The 17,282-nt window shown below is 41.4% G+C and overlaps 1 protein-coding gene across 2 annotated transcripts; it reads right to left on the reverse strand.

Annotated features, from left to right (window-relative positions):
- Positions 1 to 462: 462 nt before the first annotated feature.
- Positions 463 to 16,293, reverse strand: LOC120061108 (transcription factor CP2). 2 transcript variants are annotated; one of them, XM_039010659.1, is made up of 17 exons: positions 16,018 to 16,293; positions 15,345 to 15,516; positions 13,342 to 13,493; positions 8,284 to 8,360; positions 8,046 to 8,151; positions 7,717 to 7,823; positions 7,338 to 7,490; positions 7,122 to 7,232; positions 6,764 to 6,852; positions 6,499 to 6,547; positions 4,258 to 4,302; positions 3,259 to 3,352; positions 3,014 to 3,104; positions 2,792 to 2,898; positions 1,741 to 1,883; positions 1,475 to 1,526; positions 463 to 1,354 (listed from the first exon to the last, which is right to left on the reverse strand). In XM_039010659.1, exons 2-17 carry the CDS (start codon positions 15,464 to 15,466, stop codon positions 1,317 to 1,319), a joined length of 1,536 nt encoding a protein of 511 aa, XP_038866587.1. In that variant the 5' UTR covers positions 15,467 to 15,516; positions 16,018 to 16,293; the 3' UTR covers positions 463 to 1,316. The 2 variants fall into 2 exon arrangements, with proteins under 2 accessions (XP_038866587.1, XP_038866586.1); XM_039010658.1 differs by having other exon boundaries at positions 15,345 to 15,571.
- Positions 16,294 to 17,282: the final 989 nt, after the last annotated feature.

A 17,282-nucleotide genomic window follows, 5' to 3' on the forward strand; every position in this document is an offset into this window, starting at 1 on the left:
GATATTACTTGGTCCTAACCTGGATAATTCCAAATAAACAAATTCATGGGACCAGCGCCGCTGTTGGATTCCACAGGATCAGCATTGAAAACATGTTTTATTTTACCAGGTAAGTTGACTGAGAACACGTTCTCATTTACAGCAACGACCTGGGGAATAGTTACAGGGGAGAGGAGGGGGATGAATGAGCCAATTGTAAACTGGGGATTATTAGGTGGCCATGGTGATTTTGAGGGCCAGATTGGGAATTTAGCCAGGACACCAGGGTTAACACCCCTACTCTTACGATAAGTGCCATGGGATCTTTAATGACCTCAGAGAGAGTCAGGACACCCATTTTAAAGTCCCATCCGAAACGTCCCACCCTACACAGGGCAGTGTCCCCAATCACTGCCCTGGGGCATTGGGATATTTTTTAGACCAGAGGAAAGAGTGCCTCCTACTGGCCCTCCAACACCACTTCCAGCAGCATCTGGTCTCCCATCCAGGGACTGACCAGGACCAACCCTGCTTAGCTTCAGAAGCAAGCCAGCAGTGGTATGCAGTGTGGTATGCTGCTGGCATGACATGATCAGCGGTCAGGAAATCCAAGTAATAAAATGGCTGTAGATCATTTGAAAAACCTATAAATGAATAAAACAGTTATGCTATATGCTTGCTGAGTAAATTATCTACAATTGTTTCGCTCACATTGCTGGTCCCGTGGTCTAGAATGCTTCCGCATTTATGCAAAGAATTATGGGATATTAGAACCCTTTTGTATCTTTAACCTAGTTAAGATTTTATATCCTGTGCAAGCTTTGTTGCCGTAGCTACTTAACCATGACCACGGTCCTCACAAAACGACTCCTTGATGTCCAGCAGCCTAGTAGGAGGAGGAGATGGAGACCGGAGACCATACGCACTCTGCATCTCTTGTTGTGGATCCCTTTCCATGCAACACTGAATTCTAAAAACAAGACAGCAAAGTCGTTGATTCTGAAGCAGTCGATTCTCTTTTTCAAACATATGAGCAACAAAGCAGGAAAATGCAACCATTTAAAAAGGGTTTTTAGCATGGGAGGAGACTGGAGAGTTGCATCAATATGGCAGCTCAAATAGTGTCACTCCTTTAAAATAAGACAATAAGGTATCGAGGATGGGCAAGGTGCTTCAGTCAAAATGTTCCCCGTAGCGAGCAGCCTCTAGAGAATCGTTGAGCGAAACGATCGGGTCATCTTCAGCACGGTCCAGGTACATCAGGGGCTGAGGCTGTAGAGGGGCTGGCAGGGTTGGGTGTCAGGAGAGCGGGGGCTAGACAATCCCCCAGACAGTTTTCATTTCAGGATGATGTGGTAGCCGTCGTTCGTCTCGGCTGAGGATTAAAAAAAACAGCGCCTATATCATGAAGGGTGATTTTACAAGCGTAGCTACCACAGACACTTCTCCACCCTCCAATATTTGTGGTAAAAGAAAACAACTGGATGGCACTCACCTTTCATTGTATCCAAAACAAAACATACTTCATCCTGGAAGTTTTGAATCATCTGTGAGAAACGAGAGATTCCGTCTTAGAGGCCAATAACGTTGTATACATTAGGACAGCCTTAAGGCAGACTGAGCCAGAGACAAAGGCTGCGTCTAAAATCAGACCCTATTGTGTAGCGCACCCCTTTTGGGACTCTGAGCAAAACTAGGGCACAACATAGGAATAGGGTGCCTTTTCAGACAACACAAAAGGTAGACTAAAGACAGCCTTACCTCGTCACTGACCAGGACATGTATACCAGTGGGTCCCTGTTTAAAGATCTGACTGATCTGTCTGGGTGAGATGTTGAAGAGCTGAGCGATCTTCTCTGTCAGCTCAACTGCTGTCAAGTCCTCCAGGTAGATGGCATGGTACACTGCAGAAGACAACAGACGTGTACAGGAATACATTATCAATAATTGTCGTAGCACCTTGCCCCCCAATTCATGTGTAAATATTGGACTATAAATAGTGCCTTCCTGTATTAAAACTTATGCTAAAATGTTTATTCTATTCTTCTGCCATTTACTTTATGTTCATATTCTTATATTATTTCTTATTGTTGTTGCATTGTCGAGAAGGAACCTGCAAGTAAGTATTTCGTTGGACGGTGTATACCATGTGTATCCTGTACATACCACTAGTAAAACATGAAACAGTGTGGTATGCCGTAACAAACAGAGAGCTATCATTATGCCATATGATGCTTTGCACCGCCATCAGCAAGTAGGTAAGCATGCGTTATGAATGCTTTATACACTGAGTATACAAAACATTAAGAACACCTGCTCTTTCCATGACAGACTAACCAGGTGAATCCAGGTGAAAGCTATGATCCCTTATTAATGTACACTTCAAAAATCAGTGTAGATGAAGGGGAGAAGACAGGTTAAAGAAGGATTTTTAAGCCTTGAGACATGGATGTTGTATGTGTACCATTCAAAGGGTGAATGGGCAAGAAAAAAATTTAAGTGCCTTTGAACGGGGTACAGTAGTAGGTGCCAGGCACACCAATTTGTGTCAAGAACTGCAACACTGCTGGGTTTTTCACGCTCAGTTTCCCATGTGTGTATCAAGTAAGGTCTACCCCCCCAAAGGACATCCAGCCAACTTGACAACTGTGGGAAGCATTGGAGTCAACATAGGCCAGCATCTCTGTGGAACACTTTCGATACCTATGCCCTGACGAATTGAGGCTGTTCTAAAGGCAAAGGGGGGGGTGCAACTCAATATTAAGGTGTTCTTAATATTTGGTATATTCAGAGTAGAACACAGAACACATACCGAAAAAAGTGCTGCTAGCTGCGTCTCCGTTCTCGTGTTTCTGCTGCTGTTCCCGAGCCTGCTGGGACTCCTGGCACACATACACCGTCAGCCTGGGACGTAACACCCTGCACACACACCGAAATAAGCTGACAAACTTCTCACTTAAAAAATTTTTTTGATAAAATTCAATAGGCATTTGAATGCTGCAATATGGAAGTAGTGATAAGAAAGAAGACTAACCGTCCTTTCAACGCGTTGAAGAGCCTAATACCATCTGCTGGCCCACATATCTGAATGACATCTTCCCTGGTCAGCTTCAACAGATCAGCTCCTGGAACAAATCAGCCTACTTTTAGACTGACTTCCACAACATGACAATGTTGAGAATATAAATTCACTGCAATATATATATATATATATAACATTTATATTCTCAACATATATATATATATATATATATGTTGAGAATATATATACCTTCTTACCTGAGAAATTAGTGAAAAGCCGACAGAACGGTGAAAAGCGGTTTCTATGGAGCCACTGCTGTGCATCCTGTGGTGTTGCCGTGGGTAACAGGTTCTGTTTGTTCCAAAAGAGAGAGACAGGTGGAACAAACGCAATCCAAATGTTAATTCACTTCTGGATTGTACACTTCTAAAAACAATCAATTCCACTGTAAGGTCAGATGTATACAGCCAGGTATGAGCAGTTTATCTGAGCTAACCCATCCCAGAACATGTTACATGGAGGAATACAGACCCATTACAATGTCAGAGTAGATTCAAATTGTGTTCTAAGGGGTTTACAGTACGCACAAAAATTACCGTAGACCACGGTAGCAGTCATCCACATCTGCACACATAAATAAATAGTTTTGGTCTTGGTTGTTCTACACACACGCAAACATTTATGCTGGGAGCCTGGTCAGAGAAGACATGCAATGTACAAGTAACTGCCAAAATACAGGAAACGTGAGTAAATGAAGGATAGAAAGTATATTGAAAGCAGATGCTTCCACACAGGTGTGGCTCCTGAGTTAATTATGCAATTAACATCCCATCATGCTTAGGGTGATGTATAAAAAATGCCCAGATGTCCATTATTTTGGCTACCATGTCTAGAAGAGATCTCACTTTGAAAGAGGTGTCTCAAAGGAACATAAGGGGTTTAAAGGGTGTGTGTGTGTGTGTCTCAGGTCACCAGATCTCCACCCAATTGAACACTTATGAGAGATTCAGGAGCGGTGCCCGAGACAGCGTTTTCCACCACCATCAACGAAACATGATGAAAGTTCCCTCCAATAGAGTTCCAGACACTTGTAGAAACTATGCCAAGCTGCATTGAAGCTGTTCTGGCACGTGGTGGCCTAACGGCCTATTCAGACACTGTTCCTTCATTTTGACAGTTACCTGTATCTCACGTTTGCTTCTAAAGCCAAAAAACGACATTCAAACTAGAAACCATCAAAATAAATTCATATATACCTGATGGATACTTTCACCGTCTCTTGTAAGTAGATGGGATGGCAACTGTAAAGCAGAATGTCTCAATTTAAAAAATTGTATCGTCATATTTCAAAACCTCCCCAATCCCCCAAAAACTTTGCTCATGTATTTCTGTCTATAAAATGGGGGTAAAATACAAGGAGTGATATTTTGCAAACAGCAACGTTGTCAAAATACAGTGTATTCAGAAAGTATTCAGACCCCTTAACGTTTATGTTACAGCTTTACTCTAAAAGAAAAACCACACACACAATACCCCACAACGACAAAGTGAAAAACTGGTTTTTAGAAATGTTTGCAAATTTAAAAGCAAAACTGAAATACCTTATTTACATAGAGTACCAGTCAAAATTTGACACACCTCATTCCAGGGTTTCTTTATTTGTACTATTTTCTATATTATAGAATAGTGAATACATCAAAACTATGAAATAACATATATGGAATCATGTAATAACCAAAAACAAAGTGTTAAACAAATCAAAATATATTTTATATTTGAAATTCTTCAAAGTAGCCACCCTTTGCACACTCTTGGCATTATTTCAACCAGCTTCACCTGGAATGCTTTACCAACAGTCTTGAAGGAGTTCCAACATATTATGTGTAGATTGTTGAGGGATTTTTATTTTTTTAATAAGGCTGTAACGTAACAAAATGTGGAAAAAGTGAAGGGGTCTGAATACTTTCCAAATGCACTTTACATCCTATTGCTATATACACACACTCGGCGTTTGAAATGCAATAGTTACATGACTATTACGTACATCATGTAGAAGCATTGTAATAAATGCTGGTACAAGTAATGGGAGTATTACAGCAGGCTGGTTCCAGATCTGTTTGTGCTCTGGCCAACTCTATTGCCAATGATTGGCATGACAAGGAGGTTGCATGATGGCACAAACAGACTGGCACTCAGGCAAATATTAGTGTCATTCGACACAAACTGCACCTTTTTTTCATGTAAAAAATTCAAGCAGGCCTTTGGGAGAGTTAAGACAGATGTTGCTGCCTACAAATGATTACAAACTACCCAAAACAACTGGATACATACTTATCATTATCAGATGGCAAGTAATAGGGTTAATAAGTGCAATCAATCGTTTAAAGATATATTATTAGTGAATATTGCACATTCTGTTTGAGTCGGTCTAAACCGTGAAGTCTGCATCTTAAATCAGAGTCAGACGTTTAGAAAAGGTTGGAAACTTACAATTGTATCAGTCAGACAGCTTTCAATCTATATTGGATAATAATGCAGGAGAAAGAAGGGAGAAAAGGTGTACACACCCTTTATAAAACTGAACTGACAGGTGCACGGACATGGCTATCTAGGCTCATTTCAAGGTCTGTTTCCATCCATCAACCATATTAAATCATTGGGGATGCACGTGATACAACAGATTCTTTATGGAGGACAGTCTACTACAGTAGTTAAATGGTTGCTTTGATGGACCCAAAAACAAAGGGCATGTTTTACCCATGTATTAATAACTGGCTTGGTTCTATGTATCCATAAATGGGAAAACAGAGGGAGTCACAAGAGAAGAACAATTCAATATAAGCACTGCACTAATTCAATGTTCGCACAAATTAATAAAACTGTTGAAAGCAAAGGGACGTATCCACATTTTAGTTTTTTTCCCATTACATTTCTCATTCTGCAGGTTCTTATAAAATTAGTCAGGTATTCTAAACCAAATCTGAGATTTATCAATGCATAGCCTTTCCTTTTCCCAACTGTTGCAAATCATTTCCAGACAGAAAACCATTTCAGCAAAGTACAAAACAGTTTTGACATATTCATTATTTTGGTAAATATATTCGACTACATGCAAATGTGATCAATGGAGAACGGGTAAAAAAAACTGACATCTATCATGTGAAAACAAGATGTAAAGTCGTGCTGCTTTGAAAATAAAATAACGTACTGATTGCAAAGTTACATAGCCAGTCTCCTCAGCCGTCATTCTTACACTTCAGTTTAAATAGCCCACTACTGACAATTTCCTACAGTATTTCACTAGTGCTGCTGCCAAAAGCAAAAGGCAAAATGTGAACTTAAAGCATGACCACAATGTGCCAACTTCAGTTATGTGAAAAAAGCTGGACTTTAAACATGTAGATGTGGGGGTTGGTGACATGGGAAGGGATGGTGCAGGAGATTGTGACCCATAGGTGGGTTTTGGACACACAAAGGGAAGGGACACAGGCACTTACATCTGCTACCTGAACAACTAGCTCTGGCTGGTGACTGGGGGATCCATTGCTGGGAGGGACAGAGAAAAGGAACATGAAAAGGTTGAGATGTACATTCTGGGAATAGAAGGAAAATAGACAGACATTCCCAAAGAACAGAGGTATTAGACATTACATTGCATCCCCACATAATCTTTTATAAATGTACATATCAAACAAAATAAACAATTTGTAACGCAAGCAGTGTGGTTCAGTGCAGGCTGCATGTTTATGTCCTGATACCTACCCCTCTGCCACTGGAAAACTGTTGTGTGAGCTGTTGAAGCCAGGCGATGGAGAGTTATTTACATAGGTGACCTCTGGCCAGGGAGAGCACTGCAAGAGAACATTTCTGTTATTCTAGTAGGGAGGGACCTAGGCTCTTCACATAATCCAGCATTCCAGATGCAAGTTATTACTTCATGAAGAAATCCTGTGTACAGAATTTCTATGCATTATGATATTACTGACACAAATAATTAAAAGGATGCATCATTTTGCTCATGTTTCTTCATTCCTTAGACTTCATACTGACTGCTACCACATCTTCCTCTCCATATCCAACATTTTCCTCCATCCCATTCACTCAATACACTGACTCTAACCTCTGTTAGGATGGTGGTTTCATACGAGGGCTGGTATTTCTCCTTCTCCTGAGGCGCCCTCTTTTCCATCTTCTCTCGGTCTGTCTTCTGCTTCCTGTCTGCACCTTTAGGCTGCCACAGGTGAGGTAAAGTTGTTTATAATGGACAGTACCGTGATCAGGATCAAATGACGCTTTATGGCAACAGTAAATGTCTTTGGTCAGACTTTCTTCTCACCTTGAAGACTTTGACCTGACAGCTGGCAGAATGCAAGTGCTCTGTATACTCTTCGCCATCATTCTCTTTGAAAGTGTCGATCTGGATGCGGAAAGGCACGCCCTTCTCTCCCCCGTGCTTCCGCATAGTGAACTCTGTGCTGATGCAGTGAACCTAAAACAAGGAATCAGCATGCCTATTTGAAAACAGAAGGATTTTGCTAAAGTTGTCATATTAGGACAAAACTATTAGTTTAATTCAGTACAAACATGGTGAGAGCTCCATTTGGCTTGAAAACCCATTTGCTTCCACTCCATTCAGATAGTCTTGGACTGACGTTAGAAGATAAGCTAGGACCAGCATTATGAAAACAACCATGTGGTTGTGTTTATCATGCTACCTGGATAAAAACCGAGGTTCTTTTTGAAGGGTCCCACAGGAACTCCACAGTGTTAAGCTGAGTAGGGTTAGCCCTGGGATCGACCATGCCAACTGACATGGGGATATCTACAATGGAGCAACACGAGACAAGTTATCAGAAGGATTGTGTGAGCACTCAGTCTTTATGTTATACAGCCTGTTGTCAACCATCATTTATTTCACTGAAGAAACAACTCAGTGTTATTTGAAACCATGTCAGTGCCACAGCAGCTAAAGTCTTAAAAGCAGCACCCTCCTATCCTTCTTCACCCAGAGTAGGCCACCACCCATGACGGACAGACAGCTTACCCAGGTCGAGGATGCGGTCTCCAGGCCTGTTCCAGCGCCAGCCCTCCAGCTGCTGGTGCTCTGTGTACTGAAGACGCCGGTCATGGAAGACCACGCGGATGATGCTCTGTGGGCACACAGAAAACGGCACTGAGGAACTAGGAAGTACCTACATGACTGATAGACCACATGGGACATTCTCATTGGAACAGACCCATGCAATCACTTACTCACGACTCAGGGTTCTTGTTCATCTTACCTTCACCATTTTGCCAGTGATTTCTGGGAGTTCACCCAATTTCCGATTGTCAAGCATTCGAATTTCATAAGACTGTCCTGAAATCGAAACAGAATCTTTAGATAGATGGAACACACACAGTGCCTTCAGAAAGTATTCACACCCCTTGACATCCCACATTTTGTTGTTTTACAGCTTAAAATTGATCCAATTTTGATTTTTTTGTCACTGGCCTACACACAATATCACATAAATGTCAAAGTGGAATTATGTTTAGACATTTTTACAAATGTTTTAAAGTGAAAAGCTGAAATGTCCTGAGTAAATAAGTAATCAGCCCCTTTGTTATGGCAAGCCTAAATATGTTCCGGAGTAAAAATGTGCCTAACAAGTCACATAAGTTGCATTGACTCACTCTGTGTGCAATAAGTTTTAACAGGATTTTTTTCATGACTACCTCATCTCTGTACCCCATACATACAGATAATTGTAAGGTCTCTCAGTCGAGCAGTGAATTTCAAACACAGATTCAACAACAAAGACCAGGGAAATTTTCCAATGCCTCGCAAAGGGTGGTAAAAAGGGTGGTAAAAAAAAAGGAAAAAAGCAAACATTGGATATCCCTTTGAGCATGGTGAAGTTACACCATCCAAAGTGTATCGACATACCCAGTAACTACAAGGACACAGGCGTCCTTCCTAACTCCGTTCCCAGAGAGGAAGGAAACCGTGCAGACCAATGAGGCCTTTGAAGCAGTTACAGGGTTTTAATGGCTGTGATAGGAGAAAACTGAGGATGGATCAACATTGTAGTTACTCCACAATACTAACCAAATGACAGAGTGAAAAGTAGACTGTACAGAACAAAAACATATTTGCAAAAAGGCACGAAAGTAAAACTGCAAACAATGTCAAAATTAACTTTATGTCCTGAGAATCCAACATATCACTGAGTACCACTCTTTATATTTTCAAGCATGTGGCTGCATCATGTTATGGGTATGCTTGTCATCAGCAAGAACTAGGGACTTTTTTAGGATAAAAATAAACAAAATAGAGCTAAGCACAGGGAAAATCCTAGCTGACTGCTTTCCAACACACTGGGAGACAAATTCACCTTTCAGCAGGACAATAACCTAAAACACATGGCTAAATATACATGGGTTTCTTACGAGACAATATGGAATGTTCCTGAGTAGCCTAGTTACGGTTTTGACTTAAATTGGCTTGAAAATCTAAATGGCAAGACTTAAATGGCTGTCAAGCAATGATTAACAACCAACTTCAGAGCTTGAAGAATTTTTAAAATAATAAATGTGCAAATATTGTACAATGCAGGTGTGCAAAGCTCTAAGCAACTTACTCACAAAGACTACCAGCTGTAATCGCCGCCATAGGTGATTATAACATGTATTGACTTAAGGGGTGTGAACACTTACATAAATGTGAAATTTCTGTATATAAGTTTCAATAAATTTGCAAACATTTCTAAAAACATGTATTCACTTTGGCATTATGGGGTATTGTGTGTGTGTAGATGGGTTAGGGGAAAAAATACATTCAATAAAAAAAAAAAATCAGGCTGTTACAACAAAATGTAGAATAAGTCAAGGGATATGACAACTTTGAGGGCACTGAGTGTATGTGTAAGAAAGAGATATTTATTTATTTATATAAAAACACAAAGTCCATATTATTATTTATTTAGGCTGCAATTTCCGAGCCTGGTAACTCTAATGAACTTGTCCTATGCATCAGTGGTAACTCTTCGATTATAATCACAGCCGTATATATTCCCCCCCAAGCAGACACATCGATGGCCCTGAACGAACTTCATTTGACTCTATGTAAACTGGAAAGCACATATCCTGAGGCTGCATTCATTGTAGCTGGGGATTTTAACAAGGCTAATCTGAAAACAAGACTCCCTAAATTCTATCAGCATATTGATTGCACAACCAGGGCTGGTAAAAACCTGGATCATTGTCATCAAGCTCGAGCTCGAGATCATTGTCATCAAGCTCGAGACCCTGGGTCTCGACGCCGCCCTGTGCAACTGGGTACTGGACTTCCTGACGGGCCGCCCCCAGGTGGTGAGGGTAGGTAACAACATCTCCACCCCGCTGATCTTCAACACTGGGGCCCCACAAGGGTGCGTTTTCAGCCCTCTCCTGTACTCCCTGTTCACCCATGACTGCGTGGCCATGCACGCCTCCAACTCAATCATCAAGTTTGCGGACGACACTACAGTGGTAGGCTTGATTACCAACAACGACGAGACGGCCTACAGGGAGGAGGTGAGGGCCCTCGGAGTGTGGTGTCAGAAAATAACCTCACACTCAACGTCAACAAAACAAAGGAGATGATTGTGGACTTCAGGAAACAGCAGAGGGAGCACCCCCCTATCCACATCGACGGGACAGTAGTGGAGAGGGTAGTAAGTTTTAAGTTCCTCGGCGTACACATCACGGACAAACTGAATTGGTCCACCCACACAGACAGCGTTGTGAAGAGGCGCTGCTGCGCCTTCTTCAACCTCAGGAGGCTGAAGAAATTTGGCTTGTCACCAAAAGCACTCACAAACTTCTACAGATGCACAATCGAGAGCATCCTGTCGGGCTGTATCACCGCCTGGTATGGCAACTGCTCCGCCCACAACCGTAAGGCTCTCCAGCGGGTAGTGAGGTCTGCACAACGCATCACTGGGGGCAAACTACCTGCCCTCCAGGACACCTACACCAGCCGATGTCACAGGAAGGCCATAAAGATCATCAAGGACAACAACCACCCAAGCCACTGCCTGTTCACCCCGCTATCATCCAGAAGGCGAGGTCAGTACAGGTGCATCAAAGCAGGGACCGAGAGACTGAAAAACAGCTTCTATCTCAAGGCCACAGACTGTTAAACAGCCACCACTAACATCGAGTGGCTGCTGCCAACATACTGACTCAACTCCAGCTCACTTTAATAATGGAATTGATGGAAATTGATAAAAAATGTATCACTAGCCACTTTAAACAATGCCACTTAATATAATGTATATGTATATACTGTACTCTATATCTACTGCATCTTGCCATCTTTATGTAATACATGTATCACTAGCCACTTTAAACTATGCACTTTTATGTTTACATACCCTACATTACTCATCTCATATGTATATACTGTACTCGATACCATCTACTGCATTTTGCCTATGCCGTTCTGTACCATCACTCGTTCATATATCTTTATGTACATATTCTTTATCCCTTTACACTTGTGTGTATAAGGTAGTAGTTGTGGAATTGTTAGGTTAGATTACTCGTTGGTTATTACTGCATTGTCGGAACTAGAAGCACAAGCATTTCGCTACACTCGCATTAACATCTGCATGTGACAAATAAAACTTGATTTGGCACTTCCTTTCCTGTGGAGGTCCTAATGAGAGCCAGTTTCATCATAGCGTTTGATGGTTTTTGCAACTTCACTTGAAGAAAATTCTTGAAATTTTACACATTGACTGACCATGTCTTAAAGTAATGATGGACTGACGTTTCTCTTTGCTCATTTGAGCTGTTCTTGCCATAATATAGACTTGGTCTCTTACTAAGTAGGGCTATCTTCTGAATACCACCCCTACCTTGTCACAAGACAACTGCTTAGCCCAAACGCATTAAGAAGGAAAGAAATTCCACAAATGAACTTTTAACAAGGCACACCTGTTAATTGAAATGCATTGCAGGTGACTACCTCATGGAGCTAGTTGAGATAATGCCAAGAGTGTGCAAAGCTGTCATCAAGGCAAAGAGTGGCTACTTCGAAGACTATCAAATATATTTTGATTTGTTTAACCCTTTTTTGGTTACTACATGATTCCATGTGTCATTTCATAGTTTGATGCATCATGCTGTGGACTTGGACTGGGAGACTAGTCAGGATCAAGGGAAAGATGAACAGAGCAAAGTACAGAGAGATCATTGATGAAAACCTGCTCTAGAACGCTCAGGACTTCAGACTGGAGCGAAGGTTCACCTTCCAACAGGACAAAGACCCCAAGTACACAACCAAAACAATGCAGGAGTGCCTTCGGGACAAGTCTCTGAATGTCGGCCTCTCGAGTGGCGCAGTGGTCTAAGGCAAAGCCTCGCAGTGCTAGCTGTGTCACTAGAGATCCTGGTTCGAGTCCAGGCTCTGTCGCAGCCGGGAGACCCATGTGTCGGCGCACACTTGGCCCAGCGTCATCCGGGTTAGGGGAGGGTTTGGCCGGGGTTTGTCCCATCACACTTTAGCAACTCCTGGGGCGGGCCGGGTGCAGTGCACGCTGACAGTCGCCAGGAGTACGGTGTTTCCTCCAACACATTGGTGCGGCTGGCTTCCAGGTTAAGCAGGCATTGTGTACAAGAAGCAGTGCGGCTTGGCTGGCTTGTGTTTCGGAGGACGCACGGAACTCGACCTTCGCCACTCCCGAGTCCGTTGCAGCGAAGGGACAAGACTGAAACTACCAATTGGATACCACGAAATTGGGGAGAGAAAGTGGTAATAAATAAATAAATAAATAAGTCTGAATGTCCTTGAGTGGCCCAGCCAGAGCCTGGACTTGAACCCGATCGGTCATCTCTGGTGAGACCTGAAAATAGCTGTGCAGCGACGCTCCGTATCCAACCTGACAGAACTTGAGAGGATCTGCAAAGAAGAATGGGAGAAACTCTCCAAATACAGGTGTGTCAAGCTTGTAGCGTCATACCCAAGAAGACTCTGGGCTGTAATCACTGCCAAAGGTGCTTCAACAAAGTACTGAGTAAAGGGTCTGAATACTTATGTAGATGTGATATTTCAGTAGTTTTTTTTATTATACATTTGCAAAAACTTATAAAAACCTGTTTTTGCTTTTTCATTGTGGGGTGTTGTGTGTAGAAAACAATTTAAATCCATTTTAAAGTAACAAAATGTGGAAAAAGTCAAGGGGTCTGAGTACTTTACAAATGCACTGTGTATGCATGTATGTATGTACACACACACAAAATCTGGCTATTTCTTTCAAATTGGCATCAAATTCAAAAGAAAAGCATGTAATGTAAAACAGACAGATGCTAACCTTGGTTGAGGTAGGTAAGTGTTTCATCGTGCAGTTTGATAGCAGGCGAGGTCGCTGCACACAGAACATACTGGAAAGGAAGAATCTTGTTCTCACTGTCAGGCGGCAGGTTAGACTCCTCCTGCTTAAAGATGGGGAGGGCCAGCACGTCGCTGGAGAAAGAACCGCAAGACAACATGGTCAATGAACTGGCAAGCCAAGGTCTTTTACAAGCACATGACATTGGCATAGTATCAAGAACTGTCTGAAACAACAACTCAACAGAACTTGTACCTCCAGAATACGAGACAGACTGATAAGGTAAGCTCAACTCAACTCTTACAAAAGTTTTCCAAATTAAAAACGTGAGGAAATTCTGTTACCCACCCAATAAATGTAAATGAAATTACTATTACTAGAAGCCACTGGAAAAGAACAAGTGATTTATAACAAACTTTCTTCACAGTTCATTAGTTACGATAGTAAAAACTTGTGCAATCAACTACCTTGGTATGCAGCCTGGGTATCTCATCCTCCCTCTCAACATAAGAATTATACTGACAATGAGGCACTTTAGTATCATGTAACAGAACACTTACAATACTAACAAAAGAGCAGTCAGAAAGAGAGGGATGTATCCCTTACACACAAACTGTTCATGACACAGTAAAAATCCCAATTCTGACAGAATAAGGCCTCTTTTCTGGCATAAGAACGATCCTCAAGAGAGTACTGATGGAAGGTTAGGCCTATGCTAGCACAATAATGGACTAAAGGAGCCTAACGTTACACCTTATAGTCCAAGGACCTTACATGTTCTGTTTAGAGGCAAATTGGCTCTGGCAGCCAAATGCTCCATCTAAACGTGAATCGAAGCTCAATTGCAGTACGGTTCTAGAAACACGTTAAAATATATATATTTAACTAGGCAAGTCAGTTAAGAACAAAATCTTATTTACAATGACGACCTACCCCGGCCAAACCTGGACAACGCTTGGCCAATTGTGCGACGCCCTTTGGGACTCCCAATCACGACCAGATGTGATACTACAGTCCCTGGTTCGAATCCAGGCTGTAACGCCTCTTGCACTGATATGTAGTGCCTTAGAGCGCTGTGCCACTCGGGAGTGCAACATGAAGCCCTTTACTTTCATATCACATCAAAATAATTTACACTTACTGTACACTGTTTTAACTGGTTTAAACACTGTTACCGACAGTATGTTCCAGTGACATCATGTTCATGGTGTCCATCTTCTGTTTACACAAAGGTGTGTTGTAATTTTTTTACATTTTATTTATTATTATTATTATTTCTCCCTGATATGAAAAATGCATTCCTTATGTTTCCAAAACAGTCCCGCAAGCAATGCGTGTTAATGTTTAGAGCAGCGTTGCAGCTCTTAATAAAACTCCCCCGGCCAGAAGATACTCTGTAGTTAGCGTCTATGAATGAGCTAACTCGTGAATTACTGGCAAAAAAAAAGCTTTTTCTGTAAAATCACTATAAAATGGGTGTGTGATGTGTTTAAGTTTAAGTTTTTTGAGAAGCTGTCCTATCCACAAACACAAATAGTAAGCAAACAGTTAACTATAGCTTGGGAGAGACAATTTAGCAACATTGAGAATAGGATACATTCTAAATGCATTCCATTCTAGAATGGAATATACTGAAAGTAAACAGTAGCCTAGATTTAGAAGGCCGTTTCCACTTGAGGTATGCGTTCCATAACAAACTACTTTACAGCTTCACTATTCATAGGTTCTTTGGCCGACGCTCTCTCTGAACTGAAAACACACACTCCTAACATTTAAAACAGCACCATGCAAAAGGACAAATTACTAGAGAGCGACGGCCACCAACTCATTATAGGCTAACTGATACAGATGATAGGGCCTACTCTTGAATAGTTAAAACAGTATATATTTTTTTCACTGACAGATACTGATTTTCTATGTAAAAGTACAAAGTCTTGACATTAACATTTCAATAGATGAAATTATTATTCAATTATAATTCATACCTCATACTGTACGCCCCAGCTCCAAGCTCTTGTCCAATGCCAGAAAGACTGGCATCAAAGTCGTGGACCAGACCTGATTCAATCACCTCATCAGTGAGTGGCAACTTCAGAGCCCAAGCCATGACGACGCGTGGATCTGATTGCAGTCGAACTTGTCTCAAATTCTCGATCCCTGGTCACAAAATTCCAAATTTCTTACAGCCTGATAGATGTCTTTTGCTACCAAACTGGAAGAGAAATGCCATGAAACATACACAGTTCAGTACCAGTGTAAAGACTATTGGTTTAATATAGGCCTAGCAAACGAATTGACAAGAAATTCCAGATTGTATGGACCACAAAATGTCATCACACAGCTGGCAGGTATTGCAGTATCCCACATTAAAGATATTTAAGCTAGAATGACTGGTAAGTTAAATGCTGTGTGTAGTAACTAGCGAATGTACAAAATGAAAATCTTTGCTATATGGCATAATGTTACTATGCTAACGTTAACTACTTGCTAACTCACTAATGTAACGTAAATAACGTTACCTGGAGAACTTGAATGATTGTGGATGAATGTTTTAACGTTACCTTGCTAACGTTACAACTCAACGTGGTTTGTCGTGTTAATATGAAGTTAAATTATGATAGCACTTCCAGCTAGTACGTAAATAGCTATCGAACTTACCTTTGAAACCAAGTAAGTTGACTAGCTAACCCTGCGACCATTGCATGCCATGTTGCTCCCGCGTTCTCTCCATATTGAGATAGTTAGCTAACGTTGGTTATCTCCAACATGCGCTACTACTCTTCAGGGAAACAGTGATGCGAACACTGATTATTTGAATATAACGAAACGAGAACTAATTGAGTTGTATATGGTAGTTAATTAAATCTCCATTAATCGCTATACAAACCTAATAATAAGTTTGTTTATCTACTCGGCTAGAAAGCTTATTCTTCTTCTATGATATACTGGCGGTCCGCAAACAAACATTTAAGGTGCATGCCGCCACCTACTGTGCTGGTCTGCCTAATTCTATACTACTAAGATTTTTTTTAAATAATAAATAAAATAATACAAAATATAATAATAATAATGAATCCCGACTAACTTCTACCCCCCCCCCCCCATTTTTTAAATAATAAATAAAACCCCTTCCAAGCCATTCAACTTTATCTATACTGAACAAAATTATAAACGCAACATGCAACAATTTCAATGATTTTACTGAGTTACAGTTCTTATAAGGAAATCAGTCAATTTAAATGAATTCATTAGGCCCTGGATGGGCCTGGGAGGGCATAGGCTCACCCACTTGGGGGCCAGGCCCACCAACTGGGGAGCCAGGCCCAGCCAGTCAGAGTGAGTTTTTCCCCTGAAAAGAGGTTTATTACAGACAGAAATACTCTTCAGTTTTATCAGCTGTCGGGTGGCTGGTCTGAGACCATCCCGCAGGTGAAGAAGCCGGATATGGAGGTCCTGGGCTGGCGTGGTTACTCGTGGTCTGCGGTTGTGAGGCCGGTTGGAGGTACAGCCAAATTCTCTAAAATGACGTTGGTGGCAGCTTATGGTAGAGGAATTAACATTAAATTCTCTGCCAACTGCTCTGCATGCTATTTGCACACTCCCTCAACATGAGACATCTGTGGCAGTGTTGTGTGACAAAACTGCACATTTTAGTGGCCTTTTATTATCCCCAGCACAAGGTGCACCTATGTAATTATCATGCCCTTTTTTTTATCAACTTCTTGATATGCCACACCTGTCAGGTAGATGGATTACCTTGGCAAAGGAGAAACGCTCACTCACAGGGATGTAAACAAATTTGTGCAAAAATTTGAGAGAAATAAGCTTTTTGTGCATATGGAACATTTCTGGGATCTTTTATTTCAGCTCATGAAACACAGGACCAACACTTTACATGTTGCGTTTATATTTTTGTTGAGTGG

This window comes from Salvelinus namaycush, chromosome 16, assembly GCF_016432855.1.
Source record: "Salvelinus namaycush isolate Seneca chromosome 16, SaNama_1.0, whole genome shotgun sequence".
NCBI lineage: Eukaryota > Metazoa > Chordata > Actinopteri > Salmoniformes > Salmonidae > Salvelinus > Salvelinus namaycush.